General features: G+C 42.2%; 1 protein-coding gene across 1 annotated transcript; it reads left to right on the top strand.

Annotated features, from left to right (window-relative positions):
- The first annotated feature begins 6706 nt into the window (after positions 1-6706).
- On the top strand, positions 6707-7381 carry RHOH (ras homolog family member H). Its single transcript, XM_085322718.1, has one exon. The coding sequence runs from the start codon at positions 6707-6709 to the stop codon at positions 7280-7282; it is 576 nt and encodes a 191-aa protein (XP_085178844.1). The 3' UTR covers positions 7283-7381.
- Positions 7382-20091: the final 12710 nt, after the last annotated feature.

Genomic DNA, 20091 nt, shown 5'->3' with positions numbered 1-20091 from the left:
TGGTGAAATTCAAGGCACGTCTAAGAGCAGAGAATAAAGGTTCTCCCCGGGAAGGGTGGGAAGGGAGGGCTGACGTGCCCGTACCTGGCCGAAGGCACACGCTCGGTAAGCRCGAGGCAGGAGCTCGAGGCACACGCAATGCGTCGGGCACAACCCGCTGCTCCTTTTCCACTGCCTCGGGAGGCTGCTGGATCAGATGGCAAATGGGCCACAGGCTGGTTCTCTGTGAAGGGGTGAATTTCCTACACTAGAWTTACTCAAATTTTAATTTGGAGAGGATGCAAGGTTTATATGGGAAATGGGTCCATTTTGAAAATGCCCTGTAGTCACTTGAGTACCGCATGGTCTGTAAGTTATCAAGTCAAGCCATAAACAGGTGAARAAAAAAGACTTCAGACTCTTGGCTTGAGTCTGAAGCAGGTACTTAGCCCTGCCAGCTCTCCTTGGCTTCTCTTGAATTCAAAATCTCAGATCAATACACTAGAGTCTTAGAGACTTTTCGTTGATTTTTAGAGTGGTTCTAATTATTTGTGTTCATGTTTAATTTGCAAGTGGCTGAATCAAAGTGTGATTAGTCACAGCTAGATGATCCTTGAAGATAAAATAAATATTTCCCTTGTTTAATTGGATAATTAAAATTAGGACTAAATAGTTTTTCTCTGTGATTCTAGTGGTTAATTGAATGGATCTTCAGACACGCCGTTATCCACTGCCTATACGCACTCATTATAGGCACTATTACTAAACTAACGAACTGGCAGTTGGTACCTTAGGTTAAAATATCTCATTATATCACTATATACRTATGTGCATGTGTGTAAGCATGTGTATAAATGTACATTTGCTTACATACAGAAAAGCTTTCATTCCTTTACCAGGACTTCATGTCTTATTCCTTCTTCTGAATATTATTGGTCTGTATTTATCATTGTTTTATAGCAAAATGTGTATTTTTCCTTTAAACCTGATAACTTGACTTAGCTTGCTAATAATAAAATTGTCAAGATGACTGAATACTTGTTCCTAAATCCTTTCTTTTCAGTTTCAGTTGTAGAAACTGCCAAAGAAAAAGAAAGAGGTTTAATTTCCAGGTATTGTCTTGACCCAGCAGAGATTTTTTTAAAGCTTAAAAGAAAATGTTTGTCCATTCTTTAAAATTCATGATTTGGAAGTTTTAAAAATTTTGATTTTGCATTTTTGTTGGTAATGAAGCACTGAAATTTTTTTAAAAATAAAGAATTTCAGTTTGTGAATAGGAAAATTAAAGATAAAAATTTCTAAGTTGTTATGTCTGCAAAGTTGTTATGTCAGGACCCATTCTTTTTTAATGTCTGAAGAAGTTTGTTTTTGAGAAGGTAAGACATCCTGTCTTTGAAAATATAGGTTTGTTGAATGTTGCTTGTTCTTCTAACTTTAGGAAACCATCACAGGTGTGATTTTTTTTAAAGTTAAAATAGCTGTATAAAAGCTCTCACCTAAACTTCTATTCATCCTCACAATTCTTTAAAATATAAAAACACAGTGACTGATGGTCTGGCAATTAATCCATCAGTATGATAAATATACCAGGCATCTGAAGCATCTTGTCAGTGTAATACAGTCTTCCATCTTGCTGTTGGGCCAAAGATTAAAGATGGATCCTGTAGTAATCCGCTTGGAAAGGGAGTAAGTTGAAGGCAGATTCTTTGGTGCTGTAGTGTGGGGAGAAGAGCTGGAAGGATATGGGGCTGTAAGATAAAGTCCTCTGGGAGGCAGTTCTTCATGGCAGCGGCACCACTGCCAAAAGCCACTGTGGACTGAAACGGTGACACTGTCCGAGGGGCAGAGAGCCTATTTCCTAGATCAGCAAGACTAGGACCACTTAGAGCTATGGATAAAAATCGTTTAAAAATGATTTTAAAAGCCAGGAGACAGGCAACGCCCATGTCAGAGGGCCAACTTAATGAATCCTTGAAAGGAAGTCTTCACAGTGAGGGCTATTTGCTTGTGGAGCAGTGGCAGCCTCCAGACGGACTGCTGCTGATATATTGGTTTTTAGTAGTCCTGCGCTGTGCTGGCAAAGGCATGTGCAGCAGTCTGGAGGTTTGCACCTGTATGGAGCTAGTAAAACTCYCGTATGGAACGGAAAACAAAGGGCCATGTGCGACCGTGGCTCTCTGGTCCTCTACCCAAGCATCCAGACTGGATCCGTGGTGCCCACAAGGTCTCCATCACGGGGGCCAGCCTTCTCCCCGATCTATTTTCTGGTTGCTGCCTCTGACTGGGCAATAGCATCCCTGTCTTCTCCAAATTTACTGCTGGCCTGCTGACCCTCACCGCTCCTGGGATCGCTTTCATATCCTGCTCTGTGCTCTGAAGTGCTCATGGCATCTGCCAAGCTGTGAGTTGTTCTGGTTAGTGAGGATAGTTTCCACTTCTTCCTCTCCTTCATAGCCTTTAAGTAAGAGATGGACATTTTATGTATCTGCAGTGCAGTCTGAACATAGAGTGATTTCTTTATAATCAATGTGATAGGAAAAAAACATAGAAAACATTTTGCAGGACAAATCTCTGTGTGAAGTGGAACCTGGTGTGATGTAAAGAGGAGAAATGTGGGCAGGCAAAGCCAATACATGCATTCAAGCATTGCTCAGCCAATGGAAATCTCTCCAGTGTTTTCAGCTTTCTATTAGTATAAATATTCTGATTTCCTTGCAATATCAGTTTCCTTCAAGAGTCAGTTTATGCAATGCTCAAGCTTAAAAATTACCCAGCTCATGTCCTRGTATCAGCAGGAACTGCAGTAAGCTGTAATTGTGGTAGGGACCAGATAAGGGCAATACTGGCTAGTATGTTAATTGCTTTAACTCTTTCTAAAGCATTTTCTGACTGGCTGATTAGTGTGTTGTCTACAAAGCCTGTTGTCTTGCCTACTGAATTTTGTTTACATATGAGCTAATCCCTTCCAAACCCCAGCCTACCCTAGGCTTCAGTATCAATATCCAAGACAGCGTTTGAAAGCAGGACTTCCCGACTGTTTATTGTCCCTCTCCCTCCCTGCAGACGTTTAGCCACAGTGAGCCTATGCCCATCTGTGTGCYCACAGTGACCTTTAGTACATGCTGGGGTGTTCCTGGGATAAATGAAAACCCCATTTGTTTCAGAAGCTAAACTTATCCCCTTCTGATATAAATAGTCTTGCTTTCATCTGTTGGCAGAATATTTCAACAAATATTAGATTGATTTATCATGTAGTGTATATTCATGTGGATAACCTGAACCTGCAAAGAGCTTGTTGCTGTGCCCTCTTCCCATATGGTTGTGTTTCAGAATCATAACGCCGCTTACCTTCCCATAACATATTAAGGCATGCTAAAGTACGGGACTGCTGCCCCAGGGGAGCGATATCAGGCGCCGCGCCTGCAGGGTGAGCTGCAGCCTGCCGTCCCCGGAGAGCAGCAGCTGTTCTGCCCCGGCGCGGCATCTCGTGCTCCAGGCCCATGCTGGGAGTGAAGTCCGAGTGCTGTGCAGCCACTCACAAGCACTAAACACRAATTGCTGCTAGTGCCCTATACTGCAAAGAAGGTGGGAACAAAAATATGAAAGCAAAGAAAACAAAAATATTAAAACAGAGAAAACAAAGGTTGCATTAGTTATGTAGACAGTATCATAGAGCTGAAGAAACATTGCTCTATGCAAAACTGTGCAAGGCTTTTATTTACTGTTAAATAAAAAAATTCATTAAAAGTCACTATTCAGACTTATTGCATCAGAATTAGACATATATTCCTATGCTTATAATAAAAAATATTTTAAAAATCCTGCAGATAAAATCTTCAATTAGTGCAAGGGATGAAAACATAAAACAAAATACTGGAAAAGGAGATATAGGTATATATCTGGAAATCTGGCTGTAAAATTAATTTCATAAAATTTGTAAGATTTGGAAAACTAATCTCCTGTAAAACATTTCTTCAGCAGCATGAACTCAACCATTTGTTGTTAGACATTTTAGTGCAATCTTTTAATGGGTACAGCATGCTGCACTGTCAGACCTAGTCTGTAGCATATAATAAGATACAAGGGAATGAAAGCTTTGCATGAATTTATACAAGTGGTTGTATATTGATGCTTAGAACTACCCTATGCTGGCAATCTTTAAAGGACATTGATTGCTACTGATGTTTAAAGGTTTTTTTTAGTTACTTGAAGTGAACTATTGAATTATTTCAATACATTAAAAYTTTTTTGTCCTAAGACTGTATCAATAACAGGCTATGTACATAATTAAAAATACAACTTGAATATGCATGGGCGTAGTACCAATAGTATGTAAAGGAGTGTAAACTCCAGATGGCTGCAAACCAAAGCAAGATCAGGACCACTGACTGCCATCTGTGCACAGGATCAGAATATGGACCCCGTTACGTACTCTTCATTTTTATTCAGCAATGGAATGGAGATCAATACAATCGGCTTTGAAAGCGTCCCTGCGCTGTCGTGGTGGGATGCTTCAGTGTTTGTTACTGTGTGTATGGACTAGCTATGCCCACTAGTCTTTGACAATTTTTAAAATCTTTAATTATTTACATATTTTCTTTTCAAAATGGGCAACATAATCAGATCTGTTTACCAATGAACTGAACAGCAGAACGATTCTTTTATCTCTCTTTTTCTATTTTGGCATTAGTGAAATAGCAAAGGTCACAGTTTGAACATCCTTATTTTCCCCACTGTCAAATATACACAAAATACTGAGACTAAAGGCATTAAAGACTACTTGTGCGAAGGAAATGTCTGTTCTGAAAAGGAGACTTTGTACATGCTAACTTTCTCCTGAGAGCGTGCTGTTTTGTCTGAATCACAGGCTGCCGGGCTGTGGTGAATTGCAGTGTTCTCAAACTGTGCTGCTGACACAATTTTGAAGTAGACTGCCCTGAGGGAAAGATGATGATGCACTTAAGTAGAGTGTGCATCCCGCACAGACTTTTTGAATTTTCTGTAGTTACATTCTGTAAATATCTCATTTAATCTCCTTGGGACAGAATTAAATTTTGGGAGAAGAGGAAGAAGAACAGTAGTGTTAGCCCTCTTTCAGTTTTAAAAGCAAATTTTCAATTGCTATCACGAAACCTTAAGTTCATGGAACTGCTGATTTCTCGGCAGACAGGAATGCTGCTCAGCGGGCCTCAGCCTCCATCCAAATTCTTAGAATTGCACTTACATCGTGAAAACATACGTTGCGCTTGCAAACCAGGAAGTGCAGACTGTTGCAATGGTACTTTAAATACCCGTAACCAGAGTAAGCATGACAACTGCCAGGCAGGCTCCATGCAGCGTGTATAAAATACAAGGCACCAGCCAAGCCCTGGACACATCTTCTTTTGGCCAGTCTGTCAGATGGAAGAAATGGCAAGTGTGCCAGCAACTGGCAGCAAGAGAGGAGGTAGGATGCTGCTTATTTATGAAATGGAAGTGGGGGAGTTGCTGGTAGCAGTTGTCAATGCCTGTAAAATCTTCTCRAAGCTCATCCAGTGCTTTTCTCTTTTTTTCCTTTTTAATTCCCTTTATGAAGTAAGCTGAAGCRTTAAGTGTATTTCGTGTGTAGCCAGTTTCTCCCTGTGTGAGCTCTGAATCTTCCACACAGCTAGTGGGAAAAAGATAAGCGTTTTCAAAATAGGAAAATTTGACAGAATGCTGGCAGGAGCTCAAAAACAATTACATACTGTCAGGAGGTCCTCTCAGGTCAATTTTGCAATAAACTTAATGTAACTATATCTCCTTCAAATGAAATTGTTTGGCTGGGGCAGCATTGGTGATATGGCTTCCTTTGGCTTGTGCTTATTTGCTTGTTGGAAGTGATTTATAAGAAAAAAATTTGAACATTTTTGTGTTTTTGCTATGAATCCTATGTTACTTCGAAAACCATTATGAAAACCATTATTATTTTACTCAAGAGTCGTATCTGAAGTCTTCTTCCTCATTGTTGCGAGCGGTTCTGTGTTATTGTTCATTACAGACTAGCTTAAATCAGTTAATGAAGGACTTTTTTTTTCTCTTGACTATCTCTAGAGATCACGGGTGTGTTTCCAGGGGAGTCTAAACTAACTGGTAGAGGGTGATTCAGAGTCAGATGTTTTTGGCAGAGTCTTGGTTAAAGACAGATGCAGCAAATGTCTCTCTAAAAGCAGATTAGGAACAGTTATATTCAAGATAACTTGATTTTATTAGTTCTTGAGACAAGTGGAGGGAAAAAGTAGTTGGTMTCATTGGAGAATAGCAGAGATGATACAACTGCTAGCCTTGGTGGGGCAGCAAGAAGCTTGTTTACATGAATGACTGTTGTCCAGACAGCTGGGTGGGAGGGAGTGACAAAGTTTGGCATCCTTGATGTGGAGTATCCCCATGGCTGTCCCAAGATATAGCCAGGAGACTGTATCTTAAGAGTGTTCTGTTTTCTGTGGTTTATAAATGTTACACTTTATTTTTATTGTTCCAGAAACATCATTTGACTCACCGAAGAATTAAAACTGACAGCACCACAGAGTTGTGTGGGAGAAAAGGGGATTTTACTCAAGTGACATAATCAGTTTTCAGAAATAAAGGAGTTTGGATGGCTTCTCAAACCYAAATGGAAGTGATTTAGAGAGCCCTCTGAGAACGCTGCATCTCTGCATCCAGCTCCTACTGCATCAAGACGGTGCACTTGGACGTGGACATTAATAAAATGCTGGATTCAATCAAGTGTGTACTGGTGGGAGACTCTGCAGTGGGGAAAACATCACTCTTGGTACGTTTCACCTCTGAGACTTTTCCAGACGTGTACAGACCCACGGTGTAYGAAAATACTGGAGTGGATGTCTTCATGGATGGTGTACAGATTAGCCTAGGTCTTTGGGACACATCTGGCAGTGATGCCTTCAAAGGCATTCGTCCCCTCTCATACCAACAGGCAGATGTGGTGTTAATGTGCTACTCGGTGGCAAACCACAATTCCTTTCTAAACCTGAGGAATAAATGGATTGGTGAGATCCGCAACCACTTGCCCCGCATCCCTGTTTTGGTTGTGGCTACTCAGACTGACCAGCGAGATATAGGGCCCTACAGTTCCTCCTGCATCAGCCCGATGGACGGGAAGCGGCTAGCCCAGGATGTTCGGGCCAAAGGCTATCTGGAGTGCTCTGCCCTCAGCAACAGAGGAGTGCAGCAGGTGTTCGAGTACGCAGTCCGCACAGTGGTCAATCAAGCCAAAAGACAGAACAGGCGGAAGCTCTTCTCCATTAATGAGTGCAAGATCTTTTAAGTCCCATCAGCAGTGGTTTGGCCCGTGTTTGTTCTTTCTTTGCACAAAGATATATCAGCAGAGACAGTGAAAGGCAAATCAAAGGAGGACTCCCGGCAGGATCACACAGTGCAGGTGCCCCTAATGAGACAGATAGATACTCTGTCTGATCTGCCTTTCTTTTTTCGTTTTTTTCCCTTTCCACAGGTACTATCTTTAAAAATGAAAAGTAAATGCCCTTCTTCACAAACGCGTGTTTGGACTTTGCTAGTCTGGACTGGCATGGGCCTAGTCTGGAGATTTATTGATACTAGCTGTGCTGACTTTGTTGTTGTCATTGATGTTCCTCAGTTGTTGGTTTGTCTGCATTTATTTAATGATGGAAACTTCCACCCTGATCTAACCGCCTCCTGACAAATCTGCCCATGTGGAATTTTTGTACTCTAAGAACTTTGTACATAAAGTCTAACCACTGTGTATTCTATTTAAAAAACTTTTGTATATGTTGTTGTAAAATCCTGACAAGAGTTTGTTTTCATGTATTGAAAGTTCTTCCTGTAGCTATCCACAAAAGCAAATTGTCATATCCATAAAATAATGGCCTGCAGTCTAGCAGTTCTTACACACGTCCAAGTTACTACACAATAGTGATCAAATCCAATGTGTTCAGTGCAGGAATGATAAAAAAGTTAGTGACATTTGATAGCAGTCCTGTGGCTTTTTGAGGTCTCTTTTGCTATCTTTGTCTCATTCCTAGCAGACTGGAGACTGTATCAACAATGTCATCAAAGAAAGGATGAACTGGGAGGAAACTAACCTGATTTCTTCCTAAACTTGACCTACTTACAACCTTAGCTTGCAGTCAGGCTGGTTTAGACATATAGGTGGGGTGACAGAGAGAAATTTGTGCTATTGCCTCTGCTGCCCCTGCAATATTTCTGGTGGCAAAAGATTTCAGTCTCTGTGGATGAAAGGTATTTTTTCAGGAGAACTAAAATTCTCACGTATTTTTAGTATGCTTTTTTTTTCTCCAAACAGCTTTTGCTGAAACCAGCCACTAAATTTAATAAAAATCAAGTGCATGGCAATGCTGTGTGCACATATTTAGATGGCTGAATAACTTTTTTTGAAGTCTGCATACTGAGTGTAATTACACAAAGAGCGAAACAGGCTTTGCATCCTGGGGAGCCTGGTAAATATGAATCAAATCCTGAGGTACTTAGGAGTTTCTCACGTTCAGAGAAAGCCAATCTAAGGAGGTGGGAGCTCCATATGCATAAGAGAGCTCTGCTGGAAGATGGATGTGGTTTCAGCACACAATGTCATAAATTCCTTGTGATTTGCAGTGTCCCCCTTCTCTTCAGGTTATCTGTGCAAAACCCTCTACTCCACGGCATCCCTCAGATCTTGCAAACCTGTCTCATCCCAGGGTTTCTGCTGCCCACAACAGGAATCYCCTAAGGGGATTTCTTAGTGCAGCAAGATTTTTGTTCTCTCTTTCCCTGTCCTTTAGCTAGCTCAGAACTGGCCTTCAGGGGGTTTATAGCACAGTGCTAGGAGAGGTAGCACATAAAACAGTAGGATGAGTCTCTCTCCATGTGGACCCAAAGAGAATGACCTCAGTTTTGTCTGAGCTTTAATTCATGTATTTCAACAGGAATGGATGCAATGGCTTACCTGATTCAAATCCAAGGTGGGACTTCAAGAGTTACCTTCTTTAGCATATAAGCTATAGCTCAGGTTTACCTACTGTTTCCTCCTGAAAAATGTTTCTCTAAAGAGAAATTACAAATTAAATCATTCTCCTCTTATGAATCCCAGAGATTATCTGACCTGTGAGGTAGTATTTGCATTATAGCTGACGTGAAGAGCAACTGTGCACAAAACATCCATCACTCCCGAGCTGGTGAATATTTAGAGTTCATTAACCTCCTTTGAAGGGAGACTTCTTGTCATAAAATACATATCGGTCTCATGTGAGGCTTTTATACTAGCTTTAAATCCTTACAAGGTTTTGCACCGTAGAACACAAGATGAGGGTTCCCCTCACCACCCAGCCTTCCTGTGGTATTCTCTTTCCTGTCTCTCTTTCTCGTTCTCAAACTTTAGGCATAGATTGCAAACCCTTCGCCCCCTGAAACACTAAAATTGACAATATTTGTAAAACAACCTGAACTGCATGTTACTTAGATATAGTTACATAAGTGCCTAGGTATTTGCAGTCCTCATTTAAAAACCTTTTGACTTTTGGAACATACATATTTCCACATCTCAGCTCTTGTAATGCCCTTCACTGACAGTTGTGTTTTTTGTAACCCTAATTTAAAAGTAGCTATTGTTACTGTTTGAACATTAAAGAACACATGCAAAATATCACATTGTAAATCTTCAAATCTATTATATTTTTAGAAATTTCTGTTATGGTTTCCCCCCACTAACTGATTTAATACTTGGTTTAGTCAGCTTTTTTTGAGACACATTTTTGCCACCATGTTCCATTAAATGGTCTTTTGTTCTGTGGGTTAAGTTTTGTTTACAACAGTTCATATTTATATTTTTTCATGATYTGAAGAATTAGTAACTGCTAGGCCAGGATGCTATGTCATGATACCTGCCATGGGATTCTGGCAGTCAGTGACCAGAAGCCTGCAGAGTGGCTGCAGACAACTGTATCAAAGCCAGATGAATGTATGTTCCAGAATTACAGCATAAGTGAAATTCCCACTCCATCCATATTTGTTTCACAAGGCTTGTTATGGTGCATTACAAAATGAAGAAATGAAGGTTTGTTTGCGGTGGAGCAAAGCAGGTAGGATTCTCAGAGACACCTGAGTTGACAATCTGGGATGCATGGGGAATTTTGGAGTGTCTTGATATGCTCTTGATTCTGGGTCCTAAAGTCAATGCAAGGTGTGAGGTCACTGCATAAAAGCAGGCTCGTTTTTAATATCAGATCAGATAGAGACATGAAATGGATGAAGGGAATTTTAGTTTGGTGCCATATGAAAAAATGTGTCCAATTTTCACAGCCTTGCTATTTGCAAGCTCTCAAAGCTAGAAGGCCCATTTCATTGGGGACAAACTGTGAAATACACTATTTTAGCATCAGTAATTAGGTAGCTTTCCCTGTGCTGTGCTCAAGACGTGTGGCATCTCAAATGCAGAGAGCAAGATCTGGACATAACAGAAACCCCTTTTGGGTCTGAGCRGGGACCACAGAGCTGTTAGCATGCTCTGACGTGACATTGGGTTTTACAGAGCGACTCAGCCCAACAAAGCATTGAATCCAGCACTGTGGTTTTCATGATGCCCAGCACCATGTGTCCCCACGGAGGACACAAGTGCACAGGTCTGCAGTACCCCCCTCTCACCTCAGGTCTTGACCTGGCCGAAGCCCTGAGAYGCCTGGTTTAATCCTCCTTCCAGAAATGTTGTCAGCATGAATTACGTAGCTGTCCATGTTGTTTTGAGAARTATTAATCTTTTTCTTCTTTTGAGCGATACGAGACATTGGGCCACCTCCTGTTTATGTTTCATAYGGAAAGATTCTTTCTCTTATCAGTTTGGAATACACAAACTTTAAACTGTCATTTTGTGTCCGCAGCGGGGCCTCAGCTGAATGGCTGCTTGGGATGGGGATTGCACAACAGCAACTGTGCCGGCCCGAGGGGAAACATGTGGCGCTCGGCACAGCCTGTGGCAAGGCAAGGCAGGGATGGACCCCCTGGGCCTCCCGTAAAACCATACCAGGGTTGTTTTGCTAACGTTACTTGGGCAACAGGGTCCTTGGGTACAGATCTGTGATAAGAATCTGCCTGTAATATTCAAAAGATATTCAAATGACAGCTGGGCAAAATTAGTTTCGACTTCTTTTCCTCTGAAAATCGGCAGGTTCAAGGAGAATAAAACGCCATGCAGCCTCATGTCTGTTGGGTTGAATTTTTTCAGCTAGGAGAAGAAACTTTGTCCAAATGCTCCATTTCAACCCTTCCAAACCAAACCATTTCACGTTGTTATTTTGTTGCTAAGTTTACTTTGGCTCATCATTAAAAAAGCTTAAAAGGAAAAAAGAAAGAGAGAAAATACTTGAAACTTCAAATAAGGTCAGAAAAAGCGCTGTTATTTTTGTCATCATTTGACTTTTCTTTTTGACAGAAAAAAATCATTTTGGGTTACTCATTTTTTAAATTAATTCTGCAAGTTGAATAAAAAGTTGCATGGATATGCAATTTGAATTAAGATCATGAACTTTCAACAGCAAAAAAAAATTTCCTTTTGTTATTTGCAAAATGTGATGAGAACACATTTTGTTATTTTAAATGCAGATTTCACAGCTTTCTCATACTTGATCCATAGCACACAATAGAAACCTTTTCTAAGAATAAACAATAAAAATATGCTTCCGATCTTTTTTCCCCAGAATTTTCATGTGGAAAATTATTCAAGCRTGATAGATATAATTAACACTACTTTGTCTGTCTGATATTTGTAATGAACAGTTTGCAAATGTTTGTGTGGTTTTTAACTACTTGTGCTTGTGTTGCTCTGTTTGGCAAAGCTTTGTGTCACAGTTGCTTCTGTTTTTGTGGTTACCTTCTTAACTTCAGGATGAAAGAATCTCTCTCTCTTTCACGGCCAAGGATTTCTCCTAGTACAGCGGCAGAACTCCGCAGGAGGCAATAATGGACGGTGGCAATGGCAGGGAACAAGCCGATGCAATTGCTCTACCTAGAGAGTGGGGCAAGTGCCCCTGCTCTGCATTTTCAGCCCTGGTTCCCTACCTGCCTAACAGGGGCCCTCCTGGAGCACACAGTGGGGCCTCCCTGGTTTCCCTTTTGCAGCATCTGAGGGAAAAAAGGGCAGAAGGGGAATAGTGTGCATTTTATAACCCCTCCCCCCCCACCTTTCAGCATGCAATTGGAGCACAGGCAGAGACATCAAAYGGTCCCAGGATGCACTGTTTGGACGTAAAGTCCCCTCGGATGTGCCCAAGCACAGAGTCCTGTCCAGGAATGATGCCTAAAAATGTGCTTAAGTTAGGGCCAAAACTGGGTCCATATTGGAAAAGGGTAGCATTTTCAAAATTACCTATGTCACTTGGACTCTCAAATAATGTGATCTAGGCCCCTTTTAGAGAGCACTTTGAAAAAAATGTACCTTTAGATGCTTTGAAAATTTGGTAACAGGTGCCCAGTAAGTTACCCTGTGTGTACACTGCAGCTGCTTTTGAACACATGCTACTTAATGCAGGTGTTGATACAGAAAATGCATTTAAAACAGTCTTTCTATATATGGTTCCGCAATCGCTGCAGGGATCAGACATGAAGTAAAAAAACGGTGTCATTCTTGGGTCTCAGCCTCTCTTGTATTGCTATTCCATTCAYGTGAATGCAGCCTTAATGTAATTTCAAATGAGCGAGGCAATTTATATCTCTTAACATCTTCTAATACTTTCAACAAAGAAAAACTTCATTTTTCTCAAGTATCTCAAGGCTTGCCCATTCTTGCCATTTGTGAGCAACTTAACTACCTTAACTAAAAATCAGTTTAATCCCTGAAAACYCGTGTGCTAGGTATAGGCACAATTAGGTTAGAAAAAAGTCTGAAATATGAAAATAGAAAATAGTCTGAAGCTACTGTAATGAACTGTTGTCTCTGGATGTGAGGAAAAACATCTTATGCCTCGGAGATTTCCTTCATAGCCACGAGCAAAAACCTGTGATTAGCTATCACTGTGTACCTGGTGTAGCTGACCTCCTGCATATCCTTCACCTTGTGCTCTGAGCAGCCAGCTGCTAACAGCAAAGTTCACTGAGAAAATAACATTTTGGCTTATTTAGATGCTTATATTGCCTTAACCGCTTATCTAAAGTGATGATGGCCCTTTCCCCCCCCGCCCCGGGCTGCTTGCTTCCTCGCGGCGCAAGCACACAGCTGCTTTTTACTAGTGCAGGTGGTGCCGCTCAGGGAGCCGTGAGGACCGGCAGAACCGAACCGCRCCGGAGCCAGGCTCCGACAGAGCCTGGTGGGAGAGTGCCCCGGCCTGAGCCGGGATGTGCCTTGGGGCTCCTCCTCAGCAGCTATCGTGGCCAGTGCCCCTGTTAACTCCCTCTGCAAGCGGACCTGCTCCTGCACTGGCTGCACTTCTGTCACCTTCAGGTGCCCTTGCAGCAACAGACGTATTTTTTGTGCCATTTTAAAAATCAGTGTCTCATCAACTCCTGGCCCAAGGCGGGCTCCTGTGCATGTTGTTGTGCTGGCAACGCAGGCTGGAGACCGTTTCTGGGGCGTCCCAAACTGCTGGGGCAAAATCTCTGCTTCACTTTACCGAGTGCAAGGGACCTAGCTGCTAGCCTTGCATTTGTTGGCTTTATGTGTGTCTGCTAAAAGAGCCTTGAATTAGTTATTAGCAAATGAAATAATAACTGTCATGGCCTTCCTAGTTATGAAAAGTGAATGAATACATGTCTATCTTACATCTCTCAGAAATGACCTTCATACGGCACGCTGGGGGGATTTTTGTCATTATTTTTCTCACCTTGGGCAGAAGCCAGTATGATTCATGCAGAGGCGTAGAAGGGCACAACCGTGCATATGTTGGGGGTTGTTTCTATCTCTGGAAAAGAGGAAGGAAACGGCGACCGATGCCTCTGCATGGCGCGAGGTGCTCGCTTTCTCGCATGCGCAGCATTTCCAAGAAGCTGGTGATGTGGGGCCTCTCCCACGGCTCCCTCCTAGCGGACATCCACTGTGGCAGTGTGAGAACAAGGCCAGCAGGCCAGCAGCAGCTTTCACGTGGTGTTTCCCCCGCTGGGCTACAAACGCTGGCCACCCCGAGTGCTGCTGAGTGTGGCTGCTGAGGGCAGGCAGGGCTGTGGTGTCCAGAGGAGGGTGTCTGTGAGCGGAGCTGCCACCAAGCCCTGAACACGTGGCACCTGAGTCCAGCTTTGCCTCCTCATGTGGGGCGAGAGCGTAGAGAAGGGCTGGCAGTGAAACTGAGACTTGGCAACTTGTAAGATGAATTAATTCTGTAGAAACCACTGGAGGGAGATGTCTTTCTTCCGCCCCAAACCTCTGCTAACACGCAAGCAATTACAGAATTCTCTCATTCACAGAAAACACTACAGTTTTCCTATATAAAAAATGTAACAGTCATTTATCTATTAACACTTCCATTTATTTATTATTTCATTTACCATCATGAGACAAGATCTGCTGCTTAAAAGACAATATTAGAGCCATCTGGCTGTGAGTGACGCAGTGTTCATACGGTATGTGTTTGAATAAGTGTTAAAGGTCACAAGATTTCATAAGAAGCTGTTTTGGGATTTTTAATGGCTCTTGGGTATTAACACACACACACACACACATATATATATAAATTATCGTGTAGGATGTAGAATTTGCACCATTATCTGGTCTATCACAGAGTTATTGTCCTACTAAACCAGAGCTATAGCCCTGCCTAATCCACAGTCTAGGGCACTGGATTAGGCAAAGACTTTTTGGTGTCCAATCTGTTTTTTATCCCTGACTCCATAAAGTCAAGCCAATTCAGACTAAGTGGAAGCTTTTAAATTCAACCAGGCCTTGGATCAAGCCTTAGGTAAGCCTAAATAAGTAACTTTCAGATATGCAAATTCAGTTTGACTGCTAGCGCATTTTCCCTCCATAAGGGATTATAATCAGGATAATTTTGACCCAAATTGATTCATCTGCCTTGTGCCTGTTCTACATAGTTTGCGTAGACAAGACAATAGGATGAACAGTAGACATGAAACTCTACGGCACAGACACCTCGGTTGTTTCCCAGCTCTGCTGCTGACTGATTGGGTGACACTAGGCAAGTCCCTTCTCCACTTGCCCTGTATGTGAAATAGGAAGATGTTACCAACCTTTTCTTAATGTACTTTCAGATCTATCATGCAAGATCTTGGTAGTTATACATATTTTTTTTTTTAGTTTGATGGTCCCTAGTTCCCCTTCTGAGAAACATTTCTGATGGTAAGTTAGATCTGTGGAGTTTGCTCTGAATGGATTTGTAGTACAGCTTTATAGGATTAGAGCTCTTTAGTGTTTCAATTAATTGCAGGCATAGGGTGTAAGTAAGCACAAGGAAAACAAGGAGAAGGGAGAACATACATGATGCAGGAATTCCTTTACTATTTTTACAGATTGTAATCACATCTATCAACATAATGTTCGTCTGAATTGTGTAAAACATAGGTAATGGGTTGAGCTAACATCTCATCTATCAGTGACATGTTTAGAAGGCAAATTCCGCCTGAGGAAGTTCTGCTGACTGCCAAGAGGGTTTAACAGAGGGAAGATCACCCTATATTGCCCTCTAAACCCTGTTTTTGGAGCACTCTCTTACATTCCCTACAGTGGCTACTGCTGAAAATAGGTCTCTGTACTAGATCAACCTTGATCTGTAGAGTGGGGACATTCTTATGGCAAGGACTTAGCCCCCAGCTGGCAGCTCTCACTGAAATTTCATCACTTTGAAAATGTTTCAGTTTTCTTTTCTGAGTGAACAGAAAGGATTGAACATAACCTGAACGAGAATTTAGGTTTAGTAAGAGTGGGGAGAGTAGCCACAAGGTGACTTAGTATGACTTTTTCTCGCTTAGAATTTCACCCTTCCATGATAAAAGTAGAGGAGAAATAACCAGTATTTCTTGAAATTGTTCCACAATAATGGGAAAAGTTTTCTTCTGTGTTAGGAACTGCTAGAGATACGGATATGAAGTCTCAGCTTCTATATGCATTACAAGACACAACTCAAGGAGATTAACTCAGGGAGAGGAGTTTCTGACTACTCCAGGTCTTTCACAACTTTTCAAACGACTCTGGCTGCTAAGAAAAAGAATGTACTGCTCTTGCTCTGGAACATCCTCAAGTCTTTTGTTCTGTAGTGTGTAGGGATATGGCTTTGTTATTTTCCCCTGGCTATCCTGAGGCATTTAAAGAAAATAAGATACCTTTACCCACAAAATTCCTCTCCTTTCATAGCTGACATGTGCTTTTGACTTCCACTGCTGAAGATATCAGAATTAAACTTCTAATTTACAAATGAAAGCTTTTTCCCTAGCAAAAGGAGATTAGCAGGAGAGTTGCTTTTCGCCTTAGAATAGCTAATTCTGATGGACCTCATCTTTGCAGTGGGAGCTAGCTGACTCTGGTGGAGTTAACTACCCATGAAACTGCACAACAGAGAAAAGTATCACTGTATTCCTTATAAAACATATGAGTGATACGGCTTCGAGTAGAGAGTACAAATAGAATATGAGAACAGAGATAAGTTCAAGAAAGATCTAATGCARAAGGGGTTAACTGGGTCCCTGAAAAAAGACCAGTTTCTCTTCGGGATTTGGGACAAATCACTCAGGGACACCACTGAAGTACCCAGAATTAACAGAGCATTCACCAGGCAGAGGAACTTAGATGGCTGCAGGGTAGGTATCTGATGCTGTGGGTATGATGGAAGAATGAAACATTGGGAAAACAGAAACCTGAGGCAGGATAGCATGAAAAAGTCTGCTTTTAATTTCACAAAATTAGCCTGCAGAGCTGTGTATGCTGTGATTAACAGAAACTAAGAGTGTGCCAAACATGTGGAATGAAGTGTAGAAAAAGCAATGGACCACATCATTTCATAGCAGTCTGCAAGCACCAGCAGAACATACCCAGCATAGGAAGAAGAGAAGATAAAAAAAAAAGCCTCAGAGCTCAGAGATGTTCTTCATAAGAGCAATGGACAAAGTTGCAGCAGGAGATGAACAGACAGTCAGCATGAATGTGAATGGAAATTACATTCATTATGTAAGCAATGATGATGCTAGAGATACTCATGTAACTCTTAAATCCCTATGCTGTGGAAGAAAAGCTGTGTCAGGCTCTCAGGGACTTGCAGATATATAAATAAATTGGAAAGAAAAAGCCTTTGACAGGATCTGGGGTTTCCAAAGCTACTCCTGTTTTGTGAAGTTGATGCTGTGCTTGTCTGATGGAAAACCGTGGTCACAAACAATGGCAATTCTTAAGTGTAGTCACAAGCTGGTGTTGCCCTGGCAGGTACATAGTACAGAAAAATGAATGACACTCTCTGAAGCCCAAAGGGAAGGACATGATGAATCGGCCATTTTGTTAGAAAGGTCTCAAAAGGCAGCAGATTGAAAAAATTAAGCTATAGGATATAACATTATCGAAACAAAAGACAAGGTCAATGTCAGTATCTGGAGTGCTGCTTACAGGCCCACATGGCACCGTGGAGGATCTCAGAGACCACAGAGTCTTGGCACTATCTGCAGAACTGTGGGCTTCTCTGTGAAGACCTGGCTGAGTCTAACTCATACTATCCCTGTGTTTGGCGAGGATGGAAGATGTCAGAGATCGGCTTTTGGGGGGAATATCTGCGGTAGGTATTGGTACAAAGAAGCAGATATTGGTATGGTACAGAGAAGCCTGAGCTAATGCCACCAGTCCCAGAAGTGGAAACTGCGTGACTGTGTGGAGGGGACACTAAGAAAAAGGTTCAGTGAGCTCAGACTGTGTGCTCTGCAGCGCCAGCTTGAGTGCCTAAGGCCCTGGCTGCACAGCATTACRTAACTGGCTAAGTCTGGAGTACATTTTCCGTGTGCTTCTTTGCTTCTCCAGAGGCCATGTGTTTTGCAGCAATGTAAGAGCATTCAACAGTGCAGCTCAGTTACCTTTTGATTTCATGAGATGGTCAGTCTGGATCTAGGGTCCCTCATGCTGGATTATAAATGTTGCAATCCCTGATGTGAAGCACTCTTTAAACTCCACTTTGACATAAACTCACAGTGAAAATGGTTCCAGAAATTTGGGGATTACCTTTGTCCTGACAGACTTCCTGCATGTTACTTCATGCCAGTTCCCTTTCTTCTGCAGCAGTTTAGCTAGATTTCCCTGAGCTGGCTCACCAACCTTCACACCCGGCCCTTTCTTGGCTATACAAGTTTATGGTTGGTTTGGCTGGTTTATYGCACTACTTGTTTGCACCTGCTTCAGTGAGGTCATTACTTCTAGGCCATTCTACACATCATGCTGAAGAAATTCCAAGCTCTGGGTCTGCAACACAGAAACCCACAAAGCACATCCTGCTTTGAGAAGGGCCTGGGGTGCAATAGGCTGCAGGACTAGACTGTAAGACACTGAAGGCTGTTGGAACAACAGAATTTGTGGGAGAGGCTTGCCAAGATAAGACAACAACCAGGAACAAGTTGCAAAAAACAAGAACAAATTTGTTGTGAGCTTCCAGTGTGTGCACAGCATKGCATGACAGCAAGCAGCTGTTATGGAATTGGCATAAAACAACCATCTTTCATGATGTGGTAATCCCAAGGGGGGCATGAGCAAATGAGCCACAGCTGGTGCAGGCAGTGACCATGATGGGCGGAAGTCTGCTCCTCTCTGATCTCACAAATACTGTGCAGGACGCAGCAGGCAAACAGGAAACAAAATCAAACTCAGGCAGGGTCAGACTAAAGTATGAAAAGGAAAGTTTTCTGTCTATAATTCTTACATATAAAAATACATTCTTTGGCCATATAGCAGTAATTAAAGTGATCTAGTAACAGCTTCAAAACATCAGCTAGATGGGTAGAATTGCCATGTAGGAGAGTGGCATAGGGACTCCTTTTTGCTCCGTGTACTGGGGATCAGGTGCCAGGACCACGCCTGTTCAACGACAATGAAGCTGGAGAAGTGGAAAATAAAGCTGTCACATGCCTCATCAGACCAAACAGTGGTGTAAAGCATCCAGGGTATTTGACAATGCAGTCGTATTTCTGCTTCCTCATGAAGAACTCAGCTTGACCAAAGGAGCTAGCCCATAGAAGTATGCATCTCGTTGACAAAATCYCCTGTGAGTTCCTCTGCAACCAGAGGTTGTGTGGGTCAAGACCTGCAGCAATGGCAGATGTCACCTCTTGCGGTGGTGACCACATTTCCAGGCTCAAACTCACTGGCAACACAGTGAAAGGAATCAGGGGTTGCCTGCTGCCAGATGTCAAGAGAGGGATCTCTAGTTGCTCCCCATCTGGACAGCACAGCACAGCAGATTTCCATATTGCTCATTCCTAAGTCCTCTCCTGTTGGTCTTCCCACATTTGCAATATAACTTTTGCACAACCATTTTCCTTTCTCAGGCTGAGCCCATACATGGAGCAAGCCACCAGTGTTGAGAAGCAGATCTGCATGTTGTGCCTCCCCCTGATTGTGGCCCCAGCTTAACTAGCCCCAGCTTTCCCTTGATGTAGCAAGTGTTGATCAAATTGCAAAATCACTTAAATGACTGTGACAGAGATGCTGCTTGGAATGAGCAAGACAACTTCCCTAATGCAAATGTCCAAAAAACATTTCCACAGTGCAAAGTGGGTTTATGTCACGGAATGAAAAATATTGGCAAGCAGAGGGATGGGGATGATGCAAGCTGTCATAGCTGGCAACAGCTGGGCTTTGTGATCACTGTTCCGTGCTCTGTGCAGGTAAGTGCAAATGTGGTCAATGGTGCAAAGAACATTCAGTTACGTACTTGTGCCTCAGTAGCTCAAGTGTAAGTTAATCACTGAATGATCCAACAATGTACAAATTCAGCACTAATAAACACAATAAAATCCACAGTAAAAAGATTTAGAAATAGAACCACTTTTTTCCTTTCTCTGAAATGTCTATTTATGTCTGAAATGTTTGTTTAGTGTAATATTTTTACAGGTGTATACTGTGCAGTTAATGAGAACTTGGTTCAAACACCTATCAAATATGGCTTACTGAAATAGTCTGAACACCTGCAGACATGAACATCT

Source organism: Rhea americana, unplaced genomic scaffold (assembly GCF_003343005.1).
Source record: "Rhea americana isolate MKP2758 unplaced genomic scaffold, rheAme1 scaffold_8, whole genome shotgun sequence".
Lineage (NCBI taxonomy): Eukaryota > Metazoa > Chordata > Aves > Rheiformes > Rheidae > Rhea > Rhea americana.
This window is presented reverse-complemented; position numbering and strand designations above follow the sequence as displayed.